At 38.4% G+C, this 19903-nt stretch overlaps 1 protein-coding gene across 15 annotated transcripts in view; it reads right to left on the bottom strand.

The window, feature by feature from the left end:
* Positions 1 to 19903, bottom strand: part of SOX6 (SRY-box transcription factor 6) — a 375857-nt gene that overhangs the window by 80601 nt on the left and 275353 nt on the right. For 10 of the 15 annotated variants that reach the window (XM_075162744.1, XM_075162748.1, XM_075162746.1 and 7 more), the window contains 2 exons: positions 19662 to 19785; positions 10916 to 10995 (listed from right to left, as the gene is read on the bottom strand). In XM_075162744.1, the coding sequence (XP_075018845.1) occupies positions 10916 to 10995; positions 19662 to 19785 (204 nt within the window). The remainder of the gene's footprint in view (positions 1 to 10915; positions 10996 to 19661; positions 19786 to 19903) is intronic. The other 5 variants (XM_075162750.1, XM_075162749.1, XM_075162736.1 and 2 more) reach the window with 1 other exon arrangement.

The following is a 19903-nucleotide window of genomic DNA, read 5'->3' as shown; positions in this document are numbered from 1 at the left end:
TTATATGTTGTACTACACAGCTTGGACATTGGCAAAAAAATTTTAACATTTTTTTTGATTTTACAAAATAACTGTGACACACTCTGCTTAAAAGTATTATGTATTTGATAGAGAAGTAAACAGATAAATAACACGTAAGTTCATTTAAGCCTGAAAACCTTTGATAGAAAGCCAGTCGCAGCAAAGGACAACTGCATTTGCTTGAAAAAGTAATTCTGAGTTTCCAGTGGATAATGTTATTTGACCAAAAATGTGCAATGTTAAAGAGAAATCTTTATGTGCTTTTCCTATGTTTGCTTCTATTAGGATTTCCTTTTTATAGTATAAATTATAGCTCATCAAAATTGTGGATAGCACTAAAGTTAACAGAGTAACAAGCTCACCTAGGAAAGCAAGCAAGGACCAGGAAGCATAGCTCCAAAGATACCTGCAAACAAAGGCTCTAGTATTTTAAACTCCTCCTCCTGTATCCAAGGAAAGCAAATTAGCAGCACTTATTTAAAATAAAATTTTAACCAGATCTGTCAGGAAAATACGAAAATATAACCAGATGGTTGCATCGGAGCACAGTTTTTTGATTCATTTTACGCTATCATCATAGTACCTTCTCTGGCAACGCTGTAAATCAAATTATTCATAGAAAGAATTTAAAATGTTTTCTGATATTCTTTTAGAAGCTCTTCCAAAAATCAGTTTTTCATTCCTTACTGTTAATATAAAGTATCTTTAACAATAAATGTGAGAGGTCTATATGAAGAGGACTTAACTCACAAATTCAGACAGTTTCACACGCTAATGTGTAGAAATGTGTTCTGAACTAAAGGTAATGTAAAAAGAAGGAGCTGCTTAAAAGAACCCCTGGATAAGGGAAATAAAATTATATGATTTAAAATTAATTAAATAAGTTTGCTGAACGGATGATAGCTATCAAAGCTTATCAAATTTTGCATTTCAGAATTTCATATATTTATTTTTAAAAATGTTAACACATAGATGGGCTTTGTGAGAGAAGTCAGGAGTTTCATTCAGGCTCATGTCAGCAGGATTACAAGCAATTATGAGTAACTGCTTGTTGAGCTGTGTGAAATTAGTTGGTGAATGCTTCTTACTAAGCACACGTCCGTGTCACTGGTACGATTGCCAGTAATGTAGCCAATCTTAGTTGAAGGGGTCTAAAAACATTATTATTCTCCTAATCCTACAGGGGATGAAATCAGTTTAGGACAGAAGATGGTTGTGCAATTGCTGCTTCTAGTGTAGACCTTCTAGGTTTGTCAACCTGGCAGCAGACAGAGAAACAGAGGCATAAGTAAAAGAAAAAGAAATCAGGACACAGAAAAAATAAGTGGAAATAAATCTTCTCTAGAAATATTTCTTAAGATCTGACATAGGTTGGTGGGTTCATTCACTATCTGACCACCCAGATGGAGAAATTGTCAAAGATAACGATTGCAGTATTTCCCTGTGTAGAACTGTACAGACACAGAACAAGAAAACTGAACGCTCACCTACCATTGCTAATCATACTGAGAGGCAAAAGCACTACAATTAAATATCTACAAGCTCCTATGACAGAATAATGAGACACCATCCCAATAATAAATGGGTGCAAGTCAGGGAAAAGGAAGAGTCCCATTTAAACAATCTCTCTCAATTCCCATGTCTGAATCCCCACCTTGTGAGAAGATGCCGAGGCAGGTCTACGTTTAAGAGATGAATTTTTGAAAGTGCTGCTTGAAGCCATAATGTTTTCCTACTTTTATAAGAAACACAGACAGTTCATGTAGTAGCTCGCAGCCATTCTATTATTTTCACTAGCGAAACTGGACGAAAGACAGGGATATAATAAATATATACTGGCTCTACTGATCAGGAGAAGCTTTATCAGTCAGCTGGGGCACATCTGGGAAAAAAGTCACTCAGGTGCATCTCTAGCATCCCATTCAATTAACATACCATTAAAAATGGTTTGTCCCTGTTCAGCCTGCTGTGTTACCTGATAAGTCAACATATTTAAAATGTATATTTAAATGCAGAAAACAGTGAAATGTTTTCTTTGTGAAGCAGAAAACAAGCCCAGTTTACAGGTATTTTAAAGCATTAGAAATTTACAGGCTGCTTAGCAGATCTCGCACACTGATCTTTTACTGTATATTTAGAACTTTCATGCACCTTCAAGGAAAATTAAATAATTTCCTTAAAGGAAGTGCACACAAAATTATGCAAAACATATTCAAATAGGCTTATAAAAATTACATCTAAAATAAATTCACATTTGCACCTCAAAACCAGGTAACTGGGAACTTACTATTAAAAATTCATTGTAAGCTGATGTATTTTACACAAGTAAATGTGAATTTGGCGTAAGCCTGCCATGCTTTCTGAACTGCAGTGGGTGTGATGATATTTCAGCAACAGGGCTGGGACCAGATTAAAATGGTTATGAGGCCTCATCTTAGCCTCCCCTAGGTGTTGAAGACTGCAGCAGAAGAGATGGCCTGTACTGGATGAATTACTATTGATAGTTCACAGATGTGTTATTTAATAAAGCTGTGGACTAGTTAAAACCGGTGACTTGTTCTCTTTCTAGTGTGTAGAACAATTGATGCAACTTTTTTGAAAGGACTTTACCTCTTTTATTTCTTACTTCACTTCCAGAAATGCCAGCGGACATGACAACACACTCTCATTATTCCTGCACCAGAAATACTTCTTCATTTGTTTTCATGTTTAGCTATTTGCTGTAATTCATGCACAACATTAAAATATGTCCTCTATTGTGTTGACTTCAGTTGATTTTGTGAATGATTCTTTTAAGTCTTGACATTTAAGCGTGATGTGTTTTTCTTCCTCTATTCCTTAAGATGCTCCTCCCTCCAGTTTCTTTTTTTCAGGACCGATACGCAAGCCTTCTGTTGTGCCCCATAGCCACGTGCAGCCTTCATGCTGAGTCTTAAGAACAGACAGATGATTCAAATACTTTCTATGTATTAGGACACTTCTCTAGTTTCTCAATCATATGGATTCTAAAAACATCACAGACCAAATACACACACATCATAGACAAGCAGGGTGTTGGAGGCAATACCATTCCTATTTCGTCACCTAAAAAGACTCTACTCAGTGATAACAATATCTACACACTGATTTGATGAGTTCTAGCTCATTTTCTATGAATTTCCCTTTCTTTCTGAACTGGGTCAGTGGGAGGGAATACTCTCTTATAATCAAAGACCCTCTGAAATAAGGCACGTGATGATACCTTTCCAGTCCTCACATCTTTAAGAGGATTCTTCTGCTTCCTTTGAGCATGCATGCGTGTGTGTGTGTATGTCTACACCTAGAAGCTCTTGTCTAACCATCCTTATTCTTAGAACTTTTACTTCAGGTGAAAGGTGAGTTTTCTTTTTCTGTAGCAATTAGTCAGGAGGGAATGATGATACAGAAGTGTATTATTTTCCTTTGTTACTGACCTGACTTAAAAGGCATTTTTGTCTTTAATCTGGTTGCTGCAAAGTTCCTAAACATACAAATATGTGAACACCTTCACAGGAAAAAATCCTTCATGTTTGTAATTTGTAGCCAAATTAAGCAGCTTGCTCTATGGTTATCAGAAGTATAATAAAATTCCAGAAACATATTCACTTGCAGCTAATTCCTGTAAGGCATACACCATATAAATTTATAGAAAGCTTGAAGGAATCCAACTGCCAGCTCAGAGTATGCCTCACAGTCAGCCTATTCCCCAAAGAGATGCCACAGTTTTAAAAGAGCTTTAAAAAACGTGCTCGTCCCCTGATGGCACTCTGTAGTACTGGTGCCTCTGGTGCTCTGTCAGTAAATGCAGCAGTAACTTATTTGCTTCTTACTTCCGAGCTTCCGAGTGAATACACACCCCAGGGAGGGAGCTTTGCAAAGCACAATTATTTTAAAATAGGGCCTGGGCTTTCAGTGAGGGGCAGCCAGTGGTTAAGGCAGTGAGACCGTCTTATTGACGCTGGGGGCTCAGCCTCCTCCAGTCACGTGGGCTCAAGCTTCTGCCTTGATACAGACTGAAGAGACACAGGAAACCTCCTGCAATCCAGGCTATAAGGATGACATCCTTTTAAACATACAAGTTTCCTGATAAGTGAGTTTATGTCTGTGCCATTTACGATCTCAACGGTAAATTCTCCCTGGAACAGAGCATATGGGCCTGGAAGGCAGCTGTCCTGCTTGGTAAGATCTGAAGGTGCAAAAGATGGGAATCACGCCAGGAGCCTGATCCCTAGCTGCCAGATTGAAAAGTCTTCCCTCTTGGGAGAAGAGAGCAGGGGCAGGACGGGAGCACTTCCCAGGGCACAGAAGGTGTTGCTCATCTGAAGGGAACAGAAACAGAGAGCTATGCCAGACTGGGTGACAGTCCGGTGGCTAGTGTCCTTCCTGCAACGGGGGAAACCCAAGCCCAGGACTGGACTTAGGCTTGCCAATTCCAAGACAAGTACTAGAACTGCTACAGACTATAGAAACAGTCTCTTTCTTAAAAGTTCCTATAAATTTTTTATTAAATAATGTGACACTGTTCCATTAAGCAAGAATGAGAGTTACAAAGACATGCTGTTTAAAGCAGACATTGGAGATGCAGGGCATTAAATGGGTGAGAAAAGGGTCTTGCAGCTGCAGTGCTGCTGCACCAGGCTTGATTACTCTAGCTAACCGTTTTGTTTGTTTGTTTGTCTGTCCATTTTTACTAACTTGAAGAGAATAGGGAGACTCCCTCTCATTTTAACCAGGGGTGCTGGCAAAAATTTCATCACAATTGATGTTTTACTGCAAAAAGTCTCAATTTTGATGGGCTGTCTTTTCCTGATGAAAATCACTTTGCCAGATAATTCAGGGCTGAAGTTGAGAAGGAGTAGGAGAAGATGGAGTATTAAGAAATTCTGCAAAGAAAGGAGGTCATATGGTAAAATATTGACTCGATGACATCATTTTCATTGATACTGCCGCTGATATAATTCAATTTGATAACACAGATATTACATACAGAGACATAAACATTCAAGTAGGGAAAGGCATAAGTATAACTATTTCATTGGTTTTAATTAAATTTTCTTAAGTATTGCAAGGTTGGCATATTTTTAATTTTATTTTCATTAAAGGGCTTGCTTGGTCTCTCAGAGCCCTAATAAAATCGTCTTTCAACATTTCTCCTTCCTCTGCTACAACCTAAATTTCCACATAAGAAAAGGACCAAAATATTTAATTTGCTGCTTCCATATACTGAAATTTGCACACACCATTCCCTTAATTTAGGCCACTATTCACTGTATCATAATAAGGAACATTCTGTTAAAATATGCCCACCTAGAGCTCAGTAGTCTTTGAATGCTAGATAAAATCATTCTATAAGGCTAATGAAGACAGAAACTCTGCCTGTAACAATATTAAGTTTGTTTTCTCTAGTGATTCGAAGAAGTGAGCAATCTGTCAGTAATACATTGAGGGAAATTACTTGTCTTGTAGGAATTCCCGCTGACAGTCACTCACTCACAGTGCTGACCCAAACATCTACCCGCTGACAAACAAATTACAATGTCTAACTTTGAAAAGGTAACTAGCTGTTTTTAATTTTGATTGGTCTCACCAAAACTCTCTCACATTTACCCAATCCCCATTCTTCGTTGTGTTAAAAAAATAAAAAAAGGAAAACCCTGTGGTTTTTGCATTTGAAAAAATTATTCTTGCTTACATCCGAGAGTGTTATGTCAGATAAAACTGTTAAACTGTGTCTAACCAACATTAAGACTGGCAGCCCTGCCAGTGACTGACTGGGTGAGTGAACACATTACTGAGACAGCATTGTAGAAATTAATTTTCTTCAATAAAGTGATTTTTAAGGCTCATATATTTCACAATCTAAACATATGTCACTGTTTCATAAACAAAATAAATGGATTAAAATAATACATTACCAATATGCTGACACATGGAGATATTTTAATTAGAAATACTTAAGCTGCGTGATATTTAACTGCTATATTTGTTGAAGAGGAGCATGCATCATTTAATAAGACATAAGGCAGGTACATCACTTTGCATGATGGGGTACCAGAGTGGGACCAAATCACCTCCAGCGTAAGCTATCACTATGAGATCACATTAGCCCACTAAAAAATTGCTTTAAGGTTACAACATATAGAGGAAACTCCGTAAGAGGAGCAGTCCACTAAAACAACTTTTTCATTGAAATAATAAGTCACCAAGATTCTAGTTCCCGCGAATAATATTTCTTCATAAAAGGCCACATTTAACATCTTAGCTATTTAAAGGCCATATTTACATGACTGTCGCATTACGTTGGCCTCCTTCCTGCACATTCTTCTTGACTTACTTTAAGGACCAGCACTAAAATAGCTGAGGAAAGCAAATGTCAACTATGTCCTGAAATTTATATGTGTGAGAGAATTGGAATAAGTAGAAATGTAATATATTGTTTACTGTACCGAGTGCCCTCTGTTCTCTAAAGGTCAAAAGCATTGTAACCTTAGAGTTACAGTTTCTGATTGTTCCCAGGGTTAAATACATTATCAAAATTAATGGTTCAAACCCCTCAACCTTCAGATATATGAGTATTCATGCCTCCATCTGCTGAACTGTTCAACTAAAAATAGCATTCTTTGGCCTTCCCTCTACTAATATTGTGCCCCTGAGGCGGGCTTTGCAATGCTTCAGCAGCGCACTGGATCTGCACCCAGTGGTATAACAAAAGGTCATTTACTTTTTCTGCAATTAGAAGAGAGTATGGAGGAGTAGGGTGAGATGGGAGGAGAGAAAAGAAATAGACAAATATGTGTTTAGTTAAAATTTAAATTTTTTTAAAATGGATTATAAAAACTTCAGGCTTCAAGAACACAGCTGCAACTATAGTTAAGACTTGCCAAGGTTCATTAGTGTTATAAGCGATAAATTTTGAAGGACAAATTACACAAACAGTTTGGGGAAAGAGTTATGAACGAAAGCTTTTTTGTTTTGCTTTTTTTCCTAGAGCTCACTTTGTTTAGGAATAACTCCAGCTAGCATCATTGTAGTGCTTTCATTTCTATCAACAGTTTATCAGTCGTGGTTGAGAGAGTTGCGACATTTCCTTATTTACCACATAGACTGCTTTGTAGAAATATCGAAGAATGAAGGCAGATTTTTTTAAACAATAAAGAGCATGTAGTAACATTCCTTGTTTGAAAGTAAGGACATATATGTGCCACCTCTGCCAGCATTGAGACTTCCCAGTAACTAGGTTACTGCTACCAGAACCATGAGAGCTGGGAAAACCCATTTCATGATCAAGTCCACTCATTTAGCAAGATTACTGGGCACACATATCTAGAATCAGTTAATATCAGTGCAATCATTTGACAACTAGGGAAAAAATTCAGGGAAACAGGAAAGGGGAGAAACTCCAGAGAAGGTGGGTATAAAAAAGAGGAGAAAAGGGGAAATTATTGACAGGTTTTACTGTTCACACTGATTAATTAAAGCAACACGCTTTTGTTACACACATGCATCAGAATTGGTTCACACACCACTACGCATACCTGCTACAGATGTATTTGGTAATATATCTGTAAACTATTTAGCAGAAGGTTGATTTGACCGGATTCACTCACAGTTGTTTGAAGCTGGAGGGGTGAACAGAAATAGCTTGGTCCTTCTTCTTAGACCATACCTAATAAGAACTGTTCCCTCATCAGCAAGACCCTCCCTCACACCGAGAGTCCTAACAAGGCTTGGTCCTATCACACGTATTATTCAAATCTTGCCCAAGTTGTTGAGCTAACTGGTGAGATGGAGCTGAGCTGTCAATGGGAAGTCTGGAACACAGAGTTTTAAATCTTTTTGTCAACAACATCATCAATGCCACCCTCATGAGATCAGGATACAGATAAAAAGAAGCTATCTGATGTCAACACAAAGCAGAGCAAGCCACCACTTCAGGAACACGGACTGGCATAAACGTGTGGTAACTACTACTTTCTTTCAGGATACTCAAAGCTGCAACTGAATATTAATGGTATTTTATCACTAGCTGATCAATGTGATGCAAAATATTAAGAGCAGATGGGTCAAACAGGTCTGTTGCTGAAGGGGAACTGAATTTTTTTTTTTTTTTCCCTCAAATGCAAGGCCCATGAGAGTGAAACTAGTTACTTGAGAAATTCCTAGATATGATTTCAATAGTCTGTTAACTCACGGAGATACATAGTCCACTAGTGAACACTGACATACAATTCAGAGAAAATACATTTTGATACCAATGTGCTAAATAGCTTGAATAAGATGGGAAAATCATTAATTATAAATTGCCCACTGGAGAAACTGGCATAATTGCTATCGTTACATGGTGTACCTGGGAGTAAACTGTTTTCTGTGCTATTAGATTCAGAGCTTCCGTAGAAGTTGTCCTAACGCACACAAAGATGAGAACACAAAATTGCTGCTGGCTCCTACCTGAAGCATGATCATCCCAAAAAAACATAAGTGAAAAAAGAGGAGAGATTATAAGCTTGAAGCAGACAGAACTTCCACTGCAGCTGGATTTGGATTATGGAATATAATTTTGGAACTAATAATAATGCCCTGGTAAAGTTGAAATGTTAGAGCTCCTGCAAAGCTTTTTTAATTGAAATAGCTTTCCCTCCCCAAGTTCTCCAAACATAGTCTCACACACACGCTCACATGTAGAAACAAAACCAAACCTGCAAATGAATTAGCTATTTCTCCCACTGGCTGAAAGGAACAGAGATTAGTTTTGTGATCAGTATTTTTAAGCACTTGGGAAATACTCAGATACCATGGTCACAGCATTCATGTAAATAAATAAGTGGGTGGGGTGCATGGAAGAAAGGAAGCAAAACAGAGAAAGAAGGGGGAAGGGAAGCAAAGATGAAAAAATGAGCTGAAATGCTACGCCCCTAACAGTCTTCATGACGCATCAGGTATAACAACAAATTCCCTCCAACAAACACACCCAAATAAGTGTTCATTTAGGGAACACTTAGGGAATTTACACAAAGAGAATATTAATAGTATGAGTAAATAAAATTTAATTCAGCCAATCTGACAATCAGATGAGCAGGTACCAACTGAAGATTAAGTACTCTATTACTTAAGCTCTTATGACCATGAAACATTAAAGGTTTGAAATCCCACAAAGGTGAAATTCAAATAAAACAGAAAGCGGGGGAACAAACAAAAAAACTGTTTTACAACAAATATATCTGAAGGAAAATTCTGGCCCCTCAAGCACTCAAATATTTCTGAACGTATCAGCACCACTTTCTTTCCTTGTTGTTTTATTTTCTCTCTAATTGTGCTCATCATGTTTAACAGCTCAGTCTATCATTTCTGCAAATTAATTGCACTACTGCTGTAGGTTCTGATGAAGGCTGATGTGCAAATAGATCTGTGGGTCAAGCTACAAATGGGTCTTGTAAAAGAAAAGAATCGGGAATGTCTGTGGTTTAGATCCTGTTTCTTTTGCAGTTGAACAGTTTTTATCCTTTCCTGCCTTACAGTCTTGTGTAGGCTCACTTTTTGTTGTATTCCATTTCAAAGGTAGCAAAAATAGTCTCTGTATTCACAAAGCTGATTTCTAAAGTATTTTCTCAACTAAAGCTAATGAGACTTTTGCTTCAATAAGTATTCAAATACAGATTTTCAAAGGATACCTGCTATTTTTCCTTTTGAAAAACTCCCCTTTGGTTTGAAGCCTGTCCAAGGTACAATCTTAACGTAATACTGTCATGACCCGAAAGTATTTTTGGGAGATCTTTCCCTGCAGTGTCAGGGTGTTCTCTTTTCAAGTTTTGATTGTGGGTTAGGTCAGACATAAGCTCAAAGGGTCTTTTTCACTAGTTCTGGACCATCAATGAACAGTGAGTTCTGGACCCATTTTCACTTATCCTAAGTTAACTTGGCAAGAAGAATATCAGCATTGGTAAAGACGAGAGGATTTTTAATGATGTGCTTTGTTCCCTCTGGAAAATGATATAATTGCAGAAGGGTAAGCAAAGTAGATATTTGGATATTAACATGGCAGTGCTTTCCTACTCTAGGCAAAATGTATTCCTACTTCGCATCTGAACTTAACTCTAACCTAACTCAAACAGGGGTTTCAAAGGTTTACTTGCAAATAGTTACATGCATCTTTAATGGCCTTTCCTCTCATGTTCACTGTCACTTCCTTTCCACACATTTTAACTCTGAAAGCTTTTGACTGTTTCTTCATTATTTATGACATTGTTGTGTCTTTTCTTGTGAAATTAAAAACTTCTTGCCACAAAAAGCTAGCTAATAATACGGCACATAAATCTTAATTTTACAACATTTCATTCTATATATGCCAAAAATAAATAAATGACCAAACCAGGCTCCTGACCATGCTTGGCATCTGACCAGCTTAATGCATGGAAAGGTTGAGATTACCTAAATACAGAAGCTAAAAGAGTTTGCAATTTATTGTATTGTCAGCACCATACTGTCTGAAAAAAAAGAAAAAAACCCAGTAACACACACTTGTTTTGATACACTCACTGCTCCAATTAAAGGTAGGGCACTGCAGCTACAGGGAAAGACTAAAGGAAAATAAAGTACAAAAATATCTTTGAACATATCTCCCATCAACTGGTCATATAATTAAACAAATACCATTAAGTCTGCTGATATAAAACACACAGAACAATGTCTTTCACTCACAGTATCAAGGTTGGCCGCATGTTGCTATATTTGCAGTACCGTAAGTACATAAGGTGTTAATCCTCCTGGGCTGTGCTCAAAAATTATTTAACATTCAGACTATTATTTAGCATACAGCTGGTTAGCAGTTTTCCCCTAAAATGTTGGCTTCGATCCCACATTTTTTTGTTCTGGCACATACCTGGAGCTGTAAAGGGCTGAGTCCAGAAGCAGCAGCAGCTGCCATTGTTGATGGAATGAACTGCACAGGGTAGTTATCACCTGTCGGGAGAACAATGCGTGCAGGTTCAGACAATGAGCAGAGAATAGCAGCAGACAAGTGCAAACATGGACCTAGGATTGCCTGTGCTCCACAGCACTCCTCTAAGCCTAAACATCTGCAAAAACAAAAGGCTTCGCTGGGCATGGACTTGCCATGCTCCCTTGGAACTTTTTTGTTAGCAGATAGCTGGTAGGCAAACTGGCAAAACATAAATGTGATTCTCGTGATTTTCATTTTCAAAAGCAAATGTTCAAATCAAGCGTGTAAGCTGGGGCACAAAATGAGCCTTAAGGCCACAGGCACACAGACAAGATACCCCAGGAAACCCCAGTGGTTCCCAGAGAAAAAAAAATTGTTATTGCCACGTGTTTCTTAAAACAGGAGAAATTTGTTATAACCCAAGAAATTGCAGCCCTGTTTGATGCAGGGTGATTTCTTTTCAGTATCGAATGGCTCTTTCCTGGGAAAGCTACCTAGTTGGCTCAGCACAGGTTGAGGTTGTTTCTTGTTTTGCTTTGCGGTTCTCTGTCTTGGGATGACTCCTTTAAGGTAGCCATAGAGAAAAATAAAATTAAATCACTTTTAAATATAGCTCGAAAAATAATTTTAGCTTTCTCTTAGATCTGGGACCCTACTGAAGTTGATAGATTATGTGGTTGTTCAGTTATATGAAGATGCAGGCACTAAAATTTCTGTGTTCCGTTCACTGGAAACTGAAAACGTGTGCCCTCCGCATTGAGGGGACAACAAATACTCGAGAAAATAAGAGATACTATTGATCCAAAATAAGCATTGCAATGTTATAGTATCTATGGGTGTTCCCACTTCTGAGCCACCGTAACAATGCATCACACAGTGCCATTGAGACTCTTAGTCAATGTAAAGAATGAAGGAAAACTGAAATGGTTTAGCAGTGTAATCTGTAATGTAAAAATTAATACAGTGACGGATAAATTACACAGTAACTATGATTTAATGGAATATCACTTTGATTCAAGCTTCTTATTTAAAGTCAGTGTTATGTACTATCTGTAGGCTACTTTTTAACAGGCTGCTCCTCTCTACATTTTTGAGATTTACAATAATCAGTCTGTTTTACATGAGCTTTTCCACACTGAAAGCAGAATGTAGCAATGAGGGAAAATACAGAAACCCAAAATAATATAATCAGGACATTCCGAGAGTTAGATTTTTTTTGTTAACCCCCTCAAATAAATAACAATAGCTGAAGTCTTTGCAGTCACTGGATTCCTCAGAACTCTCCCTTTTTACCACCTGAAGTGCTATTGTATTCAGCTCAGTTTAAATGTTTGGTTGTTTCACTTTTTTAATAAATTGTACATGTCTAATCCACAAGGTCTCTTTGCATCATATCCATAATACCTCGTCAGACCATTGAGCACAGTATGTGCTTGTACACAGTCCAGTAACAATTGGATTCTGATTGCATATGGAGCTCTGCTACAATGCATTCACTAACACTATATTGTACTGGTGTCCTATGGAGTAATGTTCAAAATATCTCCTCTTATTTTCCCCCTTCCATGAGGCTGATTTTAGTTTGCAATGATGTTGGGTTTTTTTTTTTCCCTTAAAAAAAAAAGCAACAAAAAAACCCTAGGATCCTTTTCTTAAAGTACTAAAACTGTCTCTTTATGGTTAAATAATTCTACTCATCTCTTTGATATTTATATGAAATTATCTGAATAAATAAGATCCTAATCTAAGTTAAATAATGTTCCTTTCAGAAATATCTTACAAGGTTTTAAAAAAATCACAAAGATGTTGAATTAATGATGCTTTAAATGGGGGGGAAAATAACCATCCGAGTTATCAGCATGGACTGCCTTGCAGAATATTTCAGAGGCATTCTTTCTTTAAATATCATGAATTATTCATTCCTGTTCCACACAGCAATCTCTTCTTTCTCCCTCCCCCTCCACATACACTTTTTAAGTTCAATACCAGTTGCTTTATTTGTACTAAAACATTTTCCATGTCAAACATATTTTTAAAAAAATCAAACTCTAAAAGAATTCCCTGCGGCACTCCTTTTTCACAGCTGTCATGCTCCTATGGTATGAAATAGCCAGATATTTTATACACACACACGCGCGCACACATACACACATATAGAGTTTTTGGCTTCACAGTTAATTTAATAGTATCTCTCCCACACCCTGTAGTGTTTTCTTGCTCACCTGCTGGCTACAGTTCTTTCTTTTGTTACGGGAAAAATAATTTTATAGTTATGCCATTTATTTGTTATTAAAACATAATACTGTCCCTTTCCCCCCTCATTTTAACCTGTTAAATTATGGCTAAGTCCTCATATGTTAGCAGTACTTTTGTGCTGAGAACAAAAATTAATACTCTTAGCTCTGGAGTACTTTGCTGACACCAAGCAGTAAAAGCAGAGCAAAGGTACTTTTTTCTCCCTTGAGGAAACTGAGCATGCAGGGAATGGACTGGTTTTAATTTTTAATTACAGAAGGTACGTATTTCCCCCTCTCATTTTGTCGGTGCAAGAATGGATCAAGAAGCTTCTCGGTAGCTGTCTTGGAAAGAAATCAGTCAATGTATTGTAGCGATTTTTTTCAAATTTGTTTCTCGATTTGGAATGCTTGCGTGAGGATCCATTCTTTTAAATTTGTACAAAAGGCGGCAGAACATGTTCAAACAGGTCTGCTTCAGGTACCGGTGTGTGCTGGCCTTTGATAACCAGGAGTGAGAAGAATGCCGGAAGAAGAAAATCTGTCATGTTTTGCAAACTGATCTCTTCAATCTCCTTGCTGTGCTGATTGTCTATTTACATTTGGCTGCTGTTGTTTATATATAAATTGGTGTTTACAAGCCATGGAAAAGTATGCCAGACTTCTGTTTCATTTGTCAGGTTGAGCAACATTTCCAAAGGGATAAAAGCAGCGAGCAATTGTACCGTGCTATTCTACATAGAAATAATGTAAATGTTTCTTTTTGTCTTGGATGAAGCGATGAAGCTTAGTGGACTTTAATTATAGGATGTATGGACTTACTTTCCAGATCAAGGCTTTGTGAGCTGTGAGGAAAGAAAGATGTCTGGCTCTTGTGAGACTCAGGGTAGGGAGAAGGTGTTGCTTTATTACCCATCTTTCGTAAAGCACAATTGTAAGACACAAGCTGACTCTCCTCATCTGACTTACAAAGCTTTCGGTTTGATGATGCTTTCCCCATTTTGGGATGTAACTTAAAATCTGTCTCTTCACGCATGGATCTCAAACTGCCACTTGCACAGTCTCCATGTGGAATCACAGAATAACAGGAACCGGAGTTAAAAGAGATGTGAGAGATCACAAATTCCAGGGCCCTACCCTCCCAAGTTCCCATAATGAACAGACCGAGGAAAGCGTACCTCTCCTCAGGGTGTTGTCGGGATACAGCAAGGATACAGATGCCCACTCCTGCAGTATTCCCACACAGGGCATGCACTTTGTTTGTGCAGCGGCATCAGGATTGAGAAAGATGTTAACAGAGGCAACTGGCTAAGGCGATACTATGGAGCATCTCCTCTGTCCGATGACACTGCCTCAGTTCTGCCTTTGTTCTGAGCAGGGTTTGCCACAACACTGCCCTACTGCCATCCTCATGTCGCAGCAAAATCAGTTGCCCCAACAATTGTCTGTCTGCGGGTAAAGAACTTCGGTGCAAAATCCCAGTTGAAAATATTGAGCTGCCTACTACCTCTTCCAGCTCTTACCTCAACATTTAGGAGTGAGGCACATATGAATTGCTTCAACAAATCCTGAGGTTACGGATTCTTTGTTCCAACTAGTAAAACCCAACAGGGAACACATGACAGACTTCAACTCAGTCCTGGGGAATTTCCATTAGAAACAAGACTCATGCAGCACCTCTGCCATGCAAAGATACACGGCCAACTCGGTACACAGTTGACTTGATGTACACTTTCTGTTCTCACCTGCCAAGAGGAACAGCAGCCTACTGAACATAGAGTACTGTGCTCTGTAAAATTTAAACCACCTTACAGCTTTAGGAAAAACTTCTGAAAGGCCTGTTCCAAATGGAAACTGCAATGATGGATATCAGTGAAATCCAGCAGATCTAAGATGATGTTACTTATGTGGATTAGCTACTGTAATCAAGGAGTTTAATTAGTTTGATGACAAATACCTCACAGTATTGGAATGTTCTGAGGTCCACCCAGATGACAATAAGCCTGACAGTTTTGTTTGTCGTGCTTTACCTAATTTTACTTTCATTGATTTCAAAGGAGTTACTGTTGATTTGCCCCAATGCAAGTAGGAACAGAACCCGGCCAAAACATTGACTCCGTTTCTCACTATTTTTGCCACCAGCCTAGGAAAACAGTCTCCATTTTCACATTTCATTGTATTCTAGCATAGTAAAATCCCTTGTAAATTATTTTTGTGTATAAAGCAGAATGACCTAGGTAGGCAGACAGGAGTTCTTAGCCGTCCTAATCATGGTCTTTACACACTTTATGTATGAAATATGAAGAAATGCTTTGAAAATACACTGCAGCATATCACTCTACAAACCCTTTTAAAGGGTTTTACAATCTCCATACCTCAATGTCTCTATTTTCAATAATCTTTTCCAGAGATACTTTCCGCATCTGGTAAAGAACGGATATAATACAAAATATTTGCAGAAGACTATCAAGCAAAAGTGATCATTCATTTCCAAGTCACACGGGCTGCCATTATGCAGCCAGCATGGAGAGTGGCCCTCCCACTCCCTGCTCAGAGCAAACCATAGCTCTGTTTGAGCTCTGCTCAAAGTATGGTCTGGCTCCTGCCCAGCATTACTCTATATCTTTACTCCGTCATCCTCCTACTCCCCATTCCCTCTTAGCCACAAAACTTGAAGGAAGTAATACTTTAGGCACTGCAAGATGGAGGAGGGAACTGTCTTCCTCCTTTTATCACTCACTGTCTTCTCCTCTTGACCCAGGGCACTAATGGGAACACGCTAATCACATTCAAGGAAACTCTAGCCCACTAACTTTTCCTGGATGCATGTGGTTGGTTAAGTGAAGGGAAATTTGCACTGAGAGAGGAGGTATAATGGTACTTATGTTACCCACCAGTTCCAAGTAGTAAGTATAGTGGTCACAGTCAGAAAGCCAGCGCAGTTGCTTTGCTGTACTTGGAATGCAAAATAATTATATTAACTGCGTAGCATCTCTGGGCAAGTATTAGCTTCCTAACAGCTGCCACTCTCAGCTTCCCACTGGAATAAGTGGCAACCCCCACAACCAGGTACTCTACCAGGCTCGTCAAGCGCCTGCAGGTCAATAGTCACAACAGTCATTTGAGATGCACAGCGCCCTAAAGTTTTAATTAATCTGGTATACAGTATAAATACTGAAATATGTATAAAAAATTAATTAGGTGGTCTATGCAGCTCTGATTTCTCAATTAGTACTTACCATGCCGGAAAATTATATTACATGACTTTGAGATACATAAGGAAGCATAGGACTTTGGGGATTTTTTTTTTCTAATGTAATTATTACTTGTTACCAGCACTTGCTAACCCTGGCCTGTTTCACCTCCTAGAGCTCTAAAATCTGGGGGGGGAGGCCTACAGCCACCTCATGTTGTAGATCCTGTCAGGCAGTAGGAAACTCTGTCCTGTTGGGCTTTAATACAAATCATAGCTGTATATCAGCAATTCCTCGAGTCTTCTATTCATAATGACTTTCTGAGCTCAGGAGTTCAGGAGCAACTAAGGTATGTGCTGGAAGGGCCTCAGAACCCACTAATTCTCCTCTCTTCTAGTGGTCCTTCCATTGAGGGCATACCTAGTGTACTTTGTTATAGGAATACCATTTTCTTACTTCAAAGCATAGAGGTTAAGTGCAGATTTGCAATAGTACTCAGTAACTGCTACCTTGGCATTGAACTAAACAGCCATGAAATTGGTTCCCACTTAGCCCATGAAGATCTATCTGCACGGACATGTGCACATAATCATACCCCCGCTTGTACACCAAGGCAGGACTTCTCATCTTGGCTGCACTGTCACACTAACACTGATATGCCACTTCCAAGTCGGAGCTGGCTTATATCTAGCCCATTTTGTAGGCAAAGCAAATGAAGTGCCTGTGCACATAATATTTGACATTCCCTAAATGACACACTCAGTTTCAAAAGTACTCAGTTCCCACAGCTCCTATTATTGAAATCTCTCTCGCTGTATTTTCTGAATGTCAAAGAAAACTGGCAGTGTCAAAACTCAGTCTTGCCTACATCAAACTAGAGTAAAATGAAATAGAAACTAAACAGGCAACCAAAAAGAAAATGGTAAGTATCTGAAGGGTTAATCCATCTCCTATCTTTCCTCCGAAGTATGAGCGAATCTAAACTGACAGTCCTAGAGGTGAGTTTCATTTCTCACAAAAGTAGAAGAGTACAGGTAGTAGCAGTCAAGTTCATAAATATTCCTCAGAAATGACTTTGAAGAACCCTCTCTATGAAAGAGTGTAGCTTAATCTCCAGTTTCATTAATTCCTTAACTACTGTGCCGAGAGTGCCAAAAATAGGAATTAATCAATACCAAGTGTAGTCACGGCGGTTTTTTTATCATGATGTCTCTCCAATAGAAACTACTAACCTGCCCAGCTACCGTTGCCACACATGCTGTAGAATTTAATAAATATATTAAAAATATAAATACTCTTATTTCTTGCAAACTGCTGAGTATAATCAAATGATTGTGACTTCTGGTCTTTATTAGCATCAGCTGGATATAAACCACTATCATACTAGTGAACAGCTAGCTGTGTTCTGAGATATCTAGGCCTTGATTTCTGCCTGCCCTTCATTCTTTTAACGTTTGTTATAGATCTCTCTTTCCGCATTCTGGCAAGTAAAAAAATGCCCGAAAGCTGTATCACCTTCTGCTAAGAAGTCAACAGAATCCCAGGTAAAGCAGTATAAGCTCGATAAGTTGTTAGGATAGGTACTGTAAGGAACATTTTAGAATAAGTGCAGAAATCTGTTCTTGTGCAAGAAATCATGCTGGTACTCTTCTTCCCAAGTCATTATTGTACCAAGTAGCCTACAGAGCCAAAATCAACACAATGTGATTTGACATATCACCTTTCGGGGGGGAAACACAACCAACAGCTTAATCATTAATCATCACCATTCAGAAAGCATCTCAGATTAAAATAGGAAAAGCAAGGAAACTAAATGCTTTCTCTTGTCTGTGAGAAGAAAGGTATTAGCCAGGGTGTCGTAGACAATTTCCACAACTGGCAACTCTTATGTCTTTGGAGACAGAATATTCTTCGCTTTGGTCCCCAGCTGTTGTGAAGTGGTGATGTGTGCGAATAACCATCATCCTGTGCCACCTAGAGCCAGCTGCCTTTCAGAGCTCCATTAACTGGTTCCTGCATAGGGTGTGCCAGTTTGTCAAATTGGAAAAGAACTTTGGGATTTCTAAACCTGAAAATAAGATAATAACTGGACAAAGATTCTGTGTTTCAAGAGGAATGTCTCCACACTAAAGAGGCAGAAGGGAGTGGGACAAACGGAAATGCTTGCTGAAATCCTGCTTGGCCTCACTTCATCTAGTATTAAGTAAACTTGCTAGAAAAGATTTTAGGTTCAACCTGGCTTTTAATTAGTATGCTGTTTACATCATCTATTATGAGGCTTTACTTTGGATTTGACCCTGCTCCTGCTGCAGTCAACAGCAAAAACACCACTAACATCAGTGGGAGCAGGATCAATGCTTCACTTTGTACATTTCGTATTTAATGTCAAGAAAAGAAACTGGTATTTATGTTTTGTAGTTATTAGTTATCAGGTTAATATGCTAAAAGCAGCTTGACAGGGAATACTATTAATGAGCAAAATAAGGTTGCTGCTTCTGGACTGAGGTCACTTACAAAGAATGTACAAATGAAAATAAGGTTGACTTTTATTTACTTAACTATCTTCCTACATTGAATTCCTTTGGCAACGTGTCTTTAAACATTTAAAGCCCTGTTTACAAGGAGGCTCTGAAAGTAGCTTCAAACCATTATATCCCTAATTGAATTCCCCAGGAGTCCTGTAAACTCAGAGGAAAAAAGAAAGAAATCATAACATTTGCTAAATCATCTCAAAACATATTTCACTGCAAGGTTATGTGACCTGTTACAAGTCTGAATGATGACTGGGATTGAACTACTGAAACCTTTTATTATTCAGATTGAAATCAAACAAAAAGTTGCCCATTTGAAGCCTGCTAATTAAATTATACTTCCTCTGACTTTTATCACTAATTAAGAGTAAGGATTTGGGCACAAAATACAAGTATACTGAAGATAACAGAATTAATTAAAAATACGTAGCTTTTGTATAATGACATGGGGCAGACCAGATGAAAATTACTAGGCGAGTGGGCCAATACATTTAGAGTAAATGATTTTGTGGGAAATAAAGGTAAAAAAAGTAATGAAGTTCAATAACCAATATTCCATCCACCTCCTTCAAACCAGAAGTTTTTTTTCAAGTGGAGTTCCAAAACTCCACATTACTTCTAACCAGCTACGCCTGTTGTGTAACATCATCTATACAAGACAGATCACACAAGAAGCTACAGTTAATATCTTAAAATGTTAAATAGCTTCACATCCCTGTCAGCTTACCTGGCTTGTAAGTTATTCCTGGGGGGAAGAGGAATCCCTGCTGGGCTGCAGCAGCCGCTGCCAGCGTCCGCTGGTCGTGTGGAAAAATTGGGATCATGAGCGGAGGCATGTGACCCTGAACCTGCTAAACAGAAGAGAGCCTCTGATCAGAAATAGCACAAATTTGTCTTGACAGGTATTTCTTCAGTACTGATAGTGTTCTTGTGTTCACACAGTCCCACAGAACCTTGGCCTTAATGTAA

This window comes from Calonectris borealis, chromosome 14, assembly GCF_964195595.1.
Source record: "Calonectris borealis chromosome 14, bCalBor7.hap1.2, whole genome shotgun sequence".
NCBI lineage: Eukaryota > Metazoa > Chordata > Aves > Procellariiformes > Procellariidae > Calonectris > Calonectris borealis.
Note: the sequence above shows the minus strand (reverse complement) of the source record. Positions and strands in the feature narration are given on the sequence as shown.